This window comes from Ranitomeya variabilis, chromosome 4, assembly GCF_051348905.1.
Source record: "Ranitomeya variabilis isolate aRanVar5 chromosome 4, aRanVar5.hap1, whole genome shotgun sequence".
In the NCBI taxonomy this organism is placed as follows: domain Eukaryota; kingdom Metazoa; phylum Chordata; class Amphibia; order Anura; family Dendrobatidae; genus Ranitomeya; species Ranitomeya variabilis.
The window spans coordinates 660,398,198-660,412,342 of NC_135235.1; the positions used below are offsets into that span (position 1 = coordinate 660,398,198).

The 14,145-nt window shown below is 44.3% G+C and overlaps 1 protein-coding gene across 1 annotated transcript; it reads right to left on the minus strand.

Moving 5' to 3' along the window:
* Positions 1-657: 657 nt before the first annotated feature.
* LOC143768183 (uncharacterized) lies at positions 658-1,836 on the minus strand. The gene is made up of 3 exons (XM_077256873.1): positions 1,710-1,836; positions 1,051-1,325; positions 658-685 (listed from the first exon to the last, which is right to left on the minus strand). The coding sequence occupies exons 1-3, from the start codon at positions 1,743-1,745 to the stop codon at positions 658-660; spliced, it is 339 nt and encodes a 112-aa protein (XP_077112988.1). The 5' UTR covers positions 1,746-1,836.
* Positions 1,837-14,145: the final 12,309 nt, after the last annotated feature.

Sequence of the window (14,145 nt, forward strand, 5' to 3'; positions counted from 1 at the left end):
CTGGTGTGTGGGCGTTGAAGGTCCTTGCGAAAAGTCACCAAAAGAAGGGGGTGTAGGTGTTGGCCGGAACTGGAAATGATGTGGGGCCGGTCTGCGGACAGGAATGCTCTGCATGGGCTCTTGCTGGTGTCCCCAAGAAAACTGGCCACTGGCCTGCCGGTCGCTGCTGGTCAACGTTGTTGTCTCAGTCAGTTTGCCTGCGGCTGCCATATTCAAAACCTCGAACATCACTCTCCCCGCGTACGTTCGCTGGGTAATGTCCAATCTATTTAAGCGTTCCGTAACGAAGGATGGGAATCCGGTGAGGTGGTTTGTGGCATGCTGGCTCATTATGTTGCTGGCCAGTGCCAGGAGATCCACAGGTGTGCCCGCAGTCGCCTTTCTTTTGCGAGATGGGCACTGTGGACGTGTCTGCTCCTCGACACACGGGCTTATGGAGGACTGAGGGGTCTCGTCATCGTTGCCTTCCGGTGATTGGAGATGTTCAGGAGGCATTTGCGAGTACAGGGGGAAAAAAAAAAAAAACAGTCAATAACATACAAACACATCAGCCCTAGAGAGCCCCCACCTCCCCAACACTTCTATGCCTGTCCGTGGGAAGCTATGAGGAACAATCATCTAGGTAGCAAACCAAAGGGGTTACAGAGCCGGGCTGAACTACTTTTGCCGGCTATACTGTACGAATCTGCGGAAGACACAAAATTTAGTTTTATTTTCGACTTTTGAAATAAGACAGCATTTAAAGGTAGGGAAGGACTGTTTGGACTATACTTATCTGAACAGGAAGTGGCAACTGTTATTATCTGGTGGATTAAACATGAAAAACGGAAATTATTATTATTGGAAACCGTGCAGTATCATAAACATACAAGACACAGGGCATGCTACAAGCAGGGAAGCTAGGGGGTACTTACATGATCGTCAGGAGACTCGGGCAGGATCTCTTCAGCAGATGGCGCACAAAGGCTTGTCACGGTCTTGGACGGGCGAGGGATTTCCTGGTCCCGAGTGAACGCCAGCAGGTCATGGTACCACAACTTGAGCACATACACGTCGTCGGTTCCGGCCCCAGACTTCACGGACTTTTCCACCTTGTTCATTTCTTTTTTGTAGACTGTGCGGAGAGCCTGGATCTTCTTCCGCACAATGTTTTCATCCACCGTCTCAGTGGGATGATGCTGCTTGTAGAGGGCCACCAGTTTCTCGTACGCAGCTTTCTTCTTGTAGCGGTTGCTGTAATCCGCAGACTTGATCTTCCACAAGCAGGGCAGGGAGCGGTACATGTCGATGAGTTCCCGAACAAACTCCTGGTCATTGGCAGACATCTGAAAGAAAGAAATAGTAAAGTTACATCAAGCAAGAAAGCGAACGCTCAAAATGGCTGCCAGCCAGCGCAAAAGCGTATTTGTTTGCCTTTCCATAAAGCGAAAGCTCAAAATGGCTGCCAGCCAGCGCAAAAGCGTATTTGTTAACCTTTCCATAAAGCAAAAGTTCAAAATGGCTGCCAGCCAGCGCAAAAGCGTTTTTGTTTACCGTTCCATAAAGCGAATGCTCAAAATGGCTGCCAGCCAGCACAAAAGCGTATTTGTTTACAAATTTGCAAGCTCAAACAGATCTCTGCAGAGATGTAGTATACATCACTGTACAATACACATAAATTAGCATTGCTGCATGGCAGATGAAACAAACAGCACAAAGATATTACTAACCGTTGATAAGCTGAAAGAGATAGAGGACGAAGACATCGGGAGTATGCAGAGTTCCGGACAGGACACTCCCGTGAGGCTCGTAGGTGGCGGAGGGACGTTCCGGACAGGACGCACAAGTGATCGCAAAGGAAAGACTGAGTAGAGTCGTGGTTTATATTCCGGAATGCAGCTACAGATGATCCAGCTGTGGTCTAACAACGTTCACAGGGAGACGGCGTCACACCCACTCATTTCCGCCCAGCTAACAACCATTGTTCCTGCTGCAAGTTCCCTCCCAGGTTGTCGCGGCTGAGGGCGTCTCCTTTTGTAATGTAACACGCCTACCAGGCTAGAAGGAGACGCCGCGACGCCCCCTATGCTCGTTGCTGGCGTCATTGCTTTTGATGTCAAACATGACGATACACGCCGACCTGGCGACTAAATAAAGTTCTGGACTTCTAGCTCCGACCAGCGATGGCACAGCGGGATCCAGATCGCTGCTTCGTGTCAAACACAACGAGATCACTATCCAGGACGCTGCAACATCACGGATTGTTGTCGTTCTCTTTGCAAAGTTGCTGAGTGTGACGGTACCTTAAGTAGGGTATTATCAGAGAGTCTTTTTCTCTGAGATGTGCTGTGACCTCTGTAATCAGTTTTGTAAACACTCGTGGGGCTGTTGCTATCCCAAAGGGCAGAGCCCTGTACTGAAAGTGACGCAACTGGGACCCCAACTGAACTGCCACTCTGAGAAACTGACGATCTTGTTGTCTGATTGGGACGTGGTAATAAGCGTCCTTTAGGTCTAGGACCACCATGTAACACCAAGGATAATAGGAGCTTCACTGCTGTTTTTATTGTTTCCATTTTGAACGATGGAATTATTAGAAATTTGTTGAGGCCTTTTAAATTTATTATTGTCCTCCAAGAATTGTCCGTTTTTTTTAATGAGAAAAAGGGGGAAATAAAATCCTTCCATCCTTTTCTCTATAGGAACTTCTTCCAAGACGTACTTGTCTAGGAGTGATGTTACTTCCCCCTCCAGACTGTCTTGTTTCTCTTGGGAGGACTGTACCGGGGTCTGCATGTATCTTCTTGGAGGCCAGTGGTGGAATTTTAATTTTAGGCCTGATCCTATGATCTGTCGGATCCATACGCTGGAGGAGATCCTCTCCCAGGCTGGAAGGAAGTGAGAGAGCCTCCCTCCCACCTGAGAAGGACCGTCACTGGGAGGGCTTCTTGGTGTCCCTGGGGGACTTGTCAAAATAGAAACCTTTTCCTCCCCTGGATAGCTTGTCCAAGTTGCTCCTGTCTCGGTCTCTATACTGCTGCCTTCGGAATTTTCAGCCTCTCTGAAAGGAGTGCCGAAACGGCTGAAATGGCTGCTTTGGAAAATTTTTCTTCTTGTCACCGGCTTTTTCTAACACCTCGTCTACTGCCGGTCCAAACAGGAAGTTCCCCTTCATCAAGCTTCATCTTTGCCTGAGTATCTCCTGGCCAGCATTTAAGCCATACGGCATGGCGTCCTGTGTTAGCTAAAGCTGCTGACTTTGCTGCCAGTCTAGCTGAGTCAGCTGACGCCTCAGCTAGAAATACTGCCGCTGCTCTCATGGCCGGTATTGCCTCTAGGATAGTCTCTCTGGGAACTTTTTGTTCTACCTGATCCTCCAGGTTGTCTATCCAGATTTTTAGGGATCTGGCTACACAAGTGGCCACGATAGCTGGCCTTAGTGCTCCTGCCGAGGCTTCCCATGCTGTTTTCAGGGAACTGTCCACTTTTCTGTCCAGAGGTTCTTTTAGAGAACCTAGATCCTCGAATGGCAGGGAGGATTTTCTTGCAACTTTTGAAATTGCCACATCAATCTTTGAGGCTCTATCCCAAGATGAGGACGCCTCCTCTTCAAAAGGATACCTTCTCTTTAGTGAGGTGGTTATTTGGGACCTTTTTTCCGGTTTTTGCCATTCCCTTTTAATCAGTTCTTGTAGCTGTTCATTAATAGGGAATGACCTCCATTTTCTCTTTTGCAGACCACTGAACATAAGTTCTTGGGCTGTCTTTTTTGCCTTCTCATCTACCAGCCCCATGGTAGCGCGAACAACTTTAATAAGCTTATCCGTAGCCTCCACTGGAAATGCGTCTTCCTCCTCTGAGCTACTATCTGAGCAGCGAGCTGTATCTGAGTCCCCCTCTGACTCCGAGGAATCTCTTTGGGATGCTACTGAGGGGCTGGATCTGTCCCTAGATCTGGTATCTGTGTCGGCTGTCTGCAATGCTTTTACAGACCTACAGACCTCTGATTGGATCAGTGATCTTAGACTCTCTGTAAAGGAGGGTGTTTCCTCCGCTACCGTCTTGTTAATGCAATCCTGACACAGATTTTTATTCCAGGATGGTTTTAATGCTTTTTTGCATAAGGGACATTCCTTGTTTTTAGCCTTTGATTTACACTTCTTGGGGACCTCCTATACTCCACCCCCCAATATATGTAAGAAAAAGAGGTGAGAGACGGAGATAAGAGAAGAGAAAAGAACAGACATTAGCGTGCTGGACTTTCTCGCAGTTCTGTTGTGAATTCTGCTCTTCGGTTCCCTCCGGAGGTTGTTGGTGGTAATGCAGTTGTCTCTGGGTTGTAAATCCTGGGCAGGTGTTCCTGCTGATTTCAGCTCTGCTGGGATATTTAGGTGTGCAGGATCCATTAGCCCTTGCCAGTTGTCCATTGTTTTTGGAGGGTTTACATCTCTGTCTGGTTCCTTCTGCTCTGCTGCTAATTCAGCCAAGATAAGTGTCTGTTTATTTTTCTGCAGCACACATGCAGTGTGCTTTACTATTCAGAACAGTTCATTGTTTTTTCTTGTCCAGCTTAGACTTGTTTGGATTTTTTCAGTCATGCTGGATTCTCTGGAGATGCAGATATACATTCTATGTCTTTAGTTAGATGTGGAATTTTTGTATTTTCTGCTGTGGATATTTTTAGGGTTTTACTACAGACCGCTTAGTACTCTGTCCTATCCTTTACTATTTAGCTAGAAGTGCCTCTTTTGCTAAATCCTGTTTTTCTGCCTGTGGGTGTCTTTACTCTAATATTCACAGTCAATATTTGTGGGGGGCTGCCTATCCTTTGGGGTTTCTGCTCTGAGGCAAGATAGAATTCCCATTTCCATCTATAGGGTTATTTAGTCCTCCGGCTGTGTCGAGGTGTCTAGGATGTGTTAGGTACACCCCACGGCTACTTCTAGTTGCGGTGTCAGTTTAGGGTTGCGGTCTGTACAGGTTCCACCTTCTCTAGAGAAAGTCTCATGCGGCTCCAGGGTCAACGGATCATAACAGTTTTCCATTCATCACCCTGCTTAATACGAACAAGATTATATGCCCGCCAAAGGTCAATCTTCGTAAACCAACTAGCCCCCTTAATCCTAGCAAACAAATCGGAAAGCAAAGGTAAAGGGTATTGAAACTTGACCGTGATCTTATTCAAGAGGCGATAATCAATACAGGGTCTCAAGGAGCCATCCTTCTTAGCAACAAAAAAAAATCCCGCTCCCAACGGTGAAGAAGATGGCCGAATATGCCCTTTCTCCAAAGACTCCTTAACATAACTCCGCATGGCGGTATGTTCAGGCACAGACAGGTTGAAAAGTCGGCCCTTAGGAAACTTAAAGCCTGGAATCAAGTCAATAGCACAATCACAGTCCCTATGCGGTGGAACTGGACTTGGGCTCATCGAATACATCCTGAAAATCAGCCAAAAACTCTGGAATTTCAGAAGATGAAGAAGAGGAGATTGACATCAAAGGAACGTCATTATGAACCCCCTGACAACCCCAACTAGTCACAGACACAGACTTCCAATCCAACACAGGATTATGTACCTGCAACCATGGAAAACTCAGCACAATAGCATCATGCAAATTATGCAACACCAGAAAACGACAATCTTCCTGATGGGCTGGCGCCATGCACATGGTCACCTGTGTCCAAAACTGGGGTTTATTTTTAGCCAAAGGAGTAGCATCAATGCCCCTTAAAGGAATAGGGTTCTGCAAAGACTGCAAGGGGAAACCACAACGCCTGGCAAACTCAAGTCCATTAAGTTCAAGGCGGCGCCTGAATCCACAAACGCCATGACAGAAAATGATGACAATGAGCAGATCAAGGACACAGATAACAGAAATTTAGGTTGTACAGTACTGATGGTAACTGAACTAGCGATCCTCTTTGTACGCTTAGGGCAGACTGAAATGACATGAGAAGCATCGCCACAATAAAAACACAACCTATTCTGATGTCTGAATCCTTGCTGTTACGTTCTAGACAGAATCCTATCACACTGCATAGGCCCAGGCATCTGCTCTGAGGACAACACCACAGCGTGCACAGTTCTGCGCTCCCGCATGCGCCGATCAATCTGAATGGCCAGAGACATTGAATCACTCAGACCGACAGGCGTAGGAAACCCCACCATAACATCTTTAACGGATTCAGAAAGACCCTTTCTGAAAATTGCCGCCAAAGCATCATCATTCCATTTAGTCAACACAGACCATTTTCTAAATTTCTGACAGTACAATTCTGCCGCTTCTTGACCCTGAGACAGGACCAACAAGGTCTGCTCCGCTTGATCCACAGAATTTGGTTCATCATATAATAATCCTAAGGCCTGAAAAAAGGCGTCTACATTAAGCAAGGCCGGATTCCCAGATTCCAGGGAAAATGCCCAATCCTGAGGATCGCCACGCAGCAGGGAGATGACAATTTTAACCTGCTGAATGGGATCACCAGAGGATCGAGGTCTCAGAGCAAAAAACAATTTACAGTTGTTTTTAAAACTCAAAAATTTGGACCTGTCCCCAAAAAACAAATCAGGAGTAGGAATCCTAGGCTCTAAAACCGGAGTCTGAACAATATAATCAGAAATACCCTGTACCCTAGCAGCAAGCTGGTCTACACGAGGAGCTAATCCCTGAACATCCATGCTAGCACAAGACTCCTCAGCCACCCAGAGAAAAAGAGGGAAGGAAAGACAAAGCAGGCTACAGAAAAAAATGGCTCAACACCTTTCTTCCCTTCTTCTGAGATGCATTTAACTCATTGTTGGCCAGTTGTACTGTTATGATCCGGTGACCTTGGAGCCGCATGAGACTTTCTCTGGAGTAGGTGGAACCTGTACTGACCGCAAACCCTAAACTGACACCGCAACTAGAAGTAGCCGTGGGGTGTACCTAACACATCCTAGACACCTCGACACAGCCGGAGGACTAAATACCCCTATAGATGGAAATGGGAATTCTATCTTGCCTCAGAGCAGACCCCCAAAGGATAGGCAGCCCCCCACAAATATTGACTGTGAGTATAAGAGGAAAGACACACGCAGGCAGAAAACAGGATTTAGCAAAAGAGGCACCTCTAGCTAAATAGAAAAGGATAGGACAGAGTACTAAGCGGTCAGTATTAAAATCCTAAAAATATCCACAGCAGATTATACAAAAATCCCACATCTAACTAAAGACATGGAATGTATATCTGCATCTTCTGAGAATCCAACATGACTGAAAAAATCCAAACACAGTCTAAGCTGGACAAAAAACACAATGAATTGCACTGAACTGTAAAGCACACAGCATGTGTGCTGCAGAGACAAAAACCAGACACTTATCTTAGCTGAATTGGCAGCAGGGCAGGAGGAACAAGACAGAGATTCAAATCCTCCAAGAACAATGGACAACTGGCAAGGGCTGATGGATCCTGCACACCTAAATACCCCATTCAGAGCTGCAATCAGCAGAAACACCTGCCCAGGATTGCAACCCAGAGACGACTGCACTACCACCAACAACCACCGGAGGGAACCCAAGAGCAGAATTCACAACATGGCACCCTGTGCTCTTCACAGATGAAAGCAGGTTCACACTGAGCACGTGACAGAGTATGGAGACGCCGTGGAGAGCAATTTGCTGCCTGCAACAACCTTCAGCATGACCGGTTGGCATTCGGTCAGTAATGGTGTAGGGTGGCATTTCTATGGAGGGCCGCACAGCCCTCCATGTGCTTGCCAGGGTTCACCTGACTGCCTTTAGGTACCGAGATGAGATCCTCAGACCCCTTGTGAGACCATATGCTGGTGCGGTTGACCCTGGGTTCCTCCTAATGCAGGACAATGCCAGACCTTATGTGGCTGGAGTGTGTCAGCAGATCCTGCAAGATGAAGGCATTGAAGCTATGGATTGGCCCGCCCGGTCCCCAGACCTGAATCCAATTGAACACATCTGGGACATCATGTCTCGCACCATCCACCAACGTCACGTTGCACTACAGACTGTCCAGGAGTTGGTGGATGCTTTAGTTCAGGACTAGGAGAAGAACCCTCAGGAGACCATCTGCTGCCTCATCAGGAGCATGCCCAGGCATTGTAGGGAGGTCATACAGGCACGTGGAGGCCACACACACTACTGAGCATCATTTCCTTGTCATGAGGCATTTCCACTAAATTTGGATCAGCCTGTAACTTCATTTTCCACTTTGATTTTGAACATCATTCCAACTCCAGACCTCCGTGGAATATTAGTTGTGATTTACGTTAATAATTTTTAGATTTTATTGTTCTCAACACATTCCACTATGTAATGAATAAAGATTTACAACTGGAATATTTCATTCAGTGATATCTAGGATGTTGGATTTTAGTGTTCCGTTTATTTTTTTTGAGCAGTGTATTACTTATGAGAAATATTTATTTCTGTACAATCAATTTGTGACAACTATGTCCCTTGTATATTGGGACGCTCGGTAAAGTCAACTTCCGTTTCAACATCGCCTTTAAATCATGTGATATATTTTGTTCTATAAGAACCTAACAATGAAAAAACACAAAAATTGAGCTTGGTATATGTTGGTATACATACAGCACATAAATGCAAGTCATGCAAAACCTACAGGAATCAAAATGAACAAAAACCCTGCTGTAACTAAATAAGTAAAAAGCAAAAGTGCATTTAAATATAATAGTTATTAGTAACACTATTTTGATCAAAAATACATAAAAACCATCAAAAAATCGGCAAGGTGACCCTGTTCAGGATGGTCCTACGCTAAGAACCCCATGTTATTTAAATGCACGTTTGCTTTTTACTTATTTAGTTAAAGCAGGGTTTATGTTCATTTTGATTCTTGTAGGTGTTGTATGTACCTAATAATAAAGTCTATGGATTTTTTTTATACATGGCTGCGTTACTCTTAGTTTTCTGTGTAGGTCATATATTTATAAGTACTGTCAGGTGGGCCTATTATAATTTGTTTATCCATTTAAAGGTTTTAGAAGTACGGAAACAGCCATGCTTACTGCACAGATACAGGAACAGAACCAAGCCTACTACCTAGCAACAGTACCAAAGCAGTGCTAGTAGTAGAGAATAGGGACCATTCGTCAAACTCAAATCTGACAGGTGCCCCGCCCCTATGAAAGTGTATCAAAAGAGTGTAACCCCTCCTCCCCCTGCCCTGTCAGCAGCTGTCCCTCCTTGTCTGGCTGTCAGCTTTTGATACAGTTTGAATTGTTAATTGGATCCAGGGATTATTATCCCAGTATTGTTTTTATATTAGATTTTGATATTGTTAATTGATACAGCGAGTGCATTCTGTAATCAGCGCACTGTGTTTTATTACCCCCATGGTATGTCGTGTTTCTTTTATAACAACAGCCTCATTATATGGAGCTGTGAGATTAACATTCTTTTTGTATTTGCATCTGTAAGCTGTATTTTTTCTGTCTGCAGTCCATAATGCCTGGCATGTGGTTATGTTATGTTATGTCATCTAAACAGAGTATCTGTCTATGCTTACCGAAGCAGTAAAATCAAATGTGATATTTACTAAGGTAGCTGAAATGAGCTTGCTTCTGTAATCAGAGCAGTGTATTTTATTCACAGTGTTCACATATAGTGAATAGTGCTTCTATATGTAGTTGCCGCTACATATTTAGAATAAAAGCACCGTCAGCATTTCAGCGTGTCCAGGGTTGTGTTAGGTGTGATAACGCCCCACCCTGTACAGATAATGCCCCATGCAGAGCGCGGTCAGTTAACCACAGTCATGCGGCTTAACACTTTGCAATGTTAGCTAATTCTCATCATTGCATGATGGTATAATTCTCTTCTCATCATTGCATGATAGTTTAATTCTCAATATTATGAAAAGATGACAATCATTGTATGGGTTTTAAAAGGCTTTATTAAAGTATGTATCAGACACAATACACTGTTTGTGGATTACAGCGTGATATACACAGCATGATAATGTTGGCTAAATCTCAATACAACTGCGCACAAAGACACATACATTTTTGATGAAAAAGATGACGAGTGTTATAACGGTTCTTTAAAGTTGCTAATTTTGATTCCACAAACTCTGATACGACTCTATCATTTCTTTGCAAGTCAGGAGTGAAATGTTGCAAAAGATTCTTGAATGGTAACCCGAGCGCTAAATGGTGTAGAACATATATGCAATAATGTCCGCATACACGACTATACATATCTTGGATTTGGGCGTCTTGATAACAATACGAGTCACAATTCTTGTTCAGGAATGCCACAAAATCGCGTGGGAAGATAATATTGTCCGCACGAAGCCCATAACTATCAAAAAATATGCCCGTCTTATCATCGCAGAGTACGATTAAAACCCAGTGGCTGTCCAGCACTTGAATGGGGTATTTCATGATGGTCCGCCGGTACAGGGTTTCCTGCGCCCTGCACCACAGATCGGTGATAGCGGGGATGTTCTAACAACTCCATTAGCTGACTGTATTGCCGTCCACACTGGTACTGCGCCATTCTCGGAGAGCTGTAGCGGCTGTAGAGGTGCTGGAGGTGTTTTTCTCATGACTTTGCTTTTAGCTGCAGGAAAGATTATACATGTGTCAGATATGTGCAAGACCGCCGCATGTCGCTGCGCTTAGCTGCGGGAAAGATTATACATGTGTCAGATATGTGTGGTACCAGGATCTCATTGGAGAAGCACATGTATCATTGATTGTACAGAGACTGTGCATGTATATCAAAATATACACTTACGGACTAGCGATGTGGGGCGGATGATTGCCGTGGCAGCTTCTGGAGCTTCTGTGGGGTTCTCCATTAGCAGGTGTATATTCTCTTTTGTGAAAATTCTTCTAGGCTTCAGTTTACAAGCTATAAATAAAGATATAGGACTTAGTAGAGGCGTGGTGGATTTTCTCAGAGCGGTTGTGCAAAAACGCGTTTTCATGCGATTGCTACCTTTCTTGCTCGCTGGCCCTCGCGGTTTTTTAGGGGTTCTAGAAACAGGGCTGTTTCTCGGTGTGGGGGCCTGGTACAACAGGGCCTCAGCGGACATCTGATTGTGTTCCAAGGTAATTGGTTCTGGAATCAGGTCGATATCTGTAAAGAATTAATATATATTTACACGTCTAAATACTTAAAAGATATATATATATATATACACAGACACACAACGCACCTATGATTTCTTGCGCCAAATCCCACAAAGCAGCGTCAGCTTCACTAGTGTTACTATATTCAGCTCCGGCTGTATCACACTCCAGAGCAGGCACGCTGAAGCTGTTTAAAAAATCATCGGGAATGGTCCTGATAAATTCATCTTAAACAGGAAAGAATAAAACAATATAAAAATAATATACAAAACAGCCCTTACTTAGAATGGCACACTAACAGATGCATTTATATAAAGCTTGAAACATACCTAATACCGAATCCTCAACTTGGTCGGAAAAATCCAAAAAATTTTGGGATTCCATCTAAAATAAATTATCTGTGTAAATTTTACACCTAAGGAGCCCAGATCATTCGGTGGAATTGACAAATTATTTAGAGAGACGAGAGACCGTGGAATAAAGAAATCTGATGTGTCTGAGTGGTTGAATAAGCAAGATACCTACACTCTACACAAACCTGTTAGAAAACGGTTTTTGACAAATAAAATTTACGTCTCGGACATTGATGCGCAGTGGCAAGTGGATCTCGTAAGTTTAATTGACTATTCAAGGGAAAATGATAATGTCAAATACATCCTGACGGTGATTGATACTCTATCGAGATACGCATGGTGCGTGGCCTTGTCAAACAAGACCGGCGTTAGTGTCACCAGATCGTTCGAATTAATATTTCAAAATGATAAGCGCATATCGAAGAAATTGCAGACGGATCGCGGCAAATAATTTATAAATTCACAACTCAAGCAACTATGTAATATGCATAATATTCACCACTTTTTTACCAATAATGATGTGAAGGCATCTATGATAGAGCGCTTTAATCGCACATTAAAAACCCGTATGTGGCGCTATCTTACACAGCATAATACCTTGATATTTTACTGGATTTAGTGCATAGCTACAATCATACTTATCATTCTACCATACGCTGTAGTACCGCTGCTGTGACAGAGAAAAACGCTCTGGAAATCTGGCGCAATGTTTACAGTTCTACTATTACTAATAAACTGATTAAACCGTCTTTAAAGGTTGGAGATCATGTCAGAATATTGCGCTATAAGGGAACATTCTGTAAGAGCTATAAAAAATCGTACAGCGAGGAGATTTTTTTAATTACCGCAGTGTCCAATAAATTTCATAAACCTCTGTATAAAATTGGTGATTTAGCCGGCGAGGCTGTAGAGGGGTCATTTTATAAGGAAGAGCTGCAAAAAATACCTATGGATGAGAATCGTGTCTACAGAGTAGAAAAGATTTTGAGAAAAAAACGTGTCGGGGGTGTGAGTCACTGCTTCGTCAAATGGCTGGGGTACCCCGAAAAATTCAATAGTTGGATCCCGGCTTGGGAGTTGACAGATATATAGCCATGGAAGCGGGTTCGTTTTTCGTCACATTACCCAGCAATTCCTCAATTAAAATCTACCCGACAACACCATATCGAATTACAATACCAAGTTAGCGAGGGCCGTTCATCTTTCAGACGCTTATGAAGTGGCGTTAACGGAGATACAGTACCCCCATACATGGAACAAGTTTGAGGCTTTTGAAGGGAACTTCTACGTGGCTAGACACAATGATACGTTAGAACATTATCACATAAAATCAGGATTTTACTCGAACATTCATAAGCTGGTTGGCGCGGTCAATGCCCGAATAGAGGCGCTGAATTTATCCACGCCTGCCTACAGAATACGGTATGATGAGCTACGCCGAGAGGTGATCCTGCCCAACCCAGCCCCTATACAGTTTGCTCTGGGTACTAAGCTAAAATTTATTTTCGGCCTACAGACCGTCGATGACTCCCCCGTTGCTTTAACCCCTTTCTGCCATTGGACGTACTATTCCGTCCATGTGGGGTGGGCCCTAATTCCCAAGGACGGTATAGTACGTCCAGCACGATCGGCCGCTCTCACGGGGGGGAGCGCGGCCGATCGCGGGCGGGTTTCAGCTGCCTATCGCAGCTGACATCCGGCACTATGTGCCAGGAGCGGTCACGGACCGCCCCCGGCACATTAACCCCCGGCACACCGCGATCAAACATGATCGCGGTGTGCCGGCGGTACAGGGAAGCATCGCGCAGGGAGGGGGCTCCCTGCGTGCTTTCCTGAGACCCCCGGAGCAACGCGATGTGATCGCGTTGCTGCGAGGGTCTCTTACCTCCTATCCCTGCAGGCCCCGGATCCAAAATGGCCGCGGGGCTGCATCCGGGTCCTGCAGGGATTACTTCCGGGTGCAGAGCAGGCTGCAGATGAAAGCTGCAGCCTGCACGGCTGTAAGTGGGATCGGTGATCTGACAGAGTGCTGTGCACACTGTCAGATCAACGATCTGTAATGTCCCCCCCGGGACAAAGTAAAAAAAGTTAAAAAAAAAATTCCCACATGTGTAAAACAAAAAGAAAAAAAAAAATTCCTAAATAAAGAAAAAAAAAATATATATTATTCCCATAAATACATTCCTTTATCTAAATAAAAAAAAATCAAACAATAAAAGTACACATATTTAGTATCGCCGCGTCCGTAACGACCCCACCTATAAAACTATATCACTAGTTAACCCCTTCAGTGAACACCGTAAAAAAAAAAAAAAAAAAAACGAGGCAAAAAACAATGCTTTATTCTCATACCGCCAAACAAAACGTAGAATAACACGCGATCAAAAAGACAGATATAAATAACCATGGCACCACTGAAAACGTCATCTTGTCCCGCAAAAAATGAGCCACCATATAGCATCATCAGCGAAAAAATAAAAAAGTTATAGTCCTCAGAATAAAGCGATGCCAAAATAATTATTTTTTCTATAAAATAGTTTTTATCGTATAAAAGCGCCAAAACATAAAAAAATGATATAAATGAGGTATCGCTGTAATCGTACTGACCCGAAAAATAAAACTGCTTTATCAATTTTACCAAACGTGGAATGGTATAAACGCCTCCCCCAAAAGAAATTCATGAATACCTGGTTTTTG

Excerpts from the sequence above, each read along its gene's own strand:
- LOC143768183 (XM_077256873.1), bottom strand. The coding sequence starts at position 1,745 with ATGTCTTCGTCCTCTATCTCTTTCAGCTTATCAACG. Across the intron at positions 1,326-1,709 it reads TCTCTTTCAGCTTATCAACG|ATGTCTGCCAATGACCAGGA; the intron begins GTTAGTAATATC and ends TCTTTCTTTCAG. Across the intron at positions 686-1,050 it reads GGGGCCGGAACCGACGACGT|ATTCGTACAGTATAGCCGGC; the intron begins GTATGTGCTCAA and ends TGTCTTCCGCAG.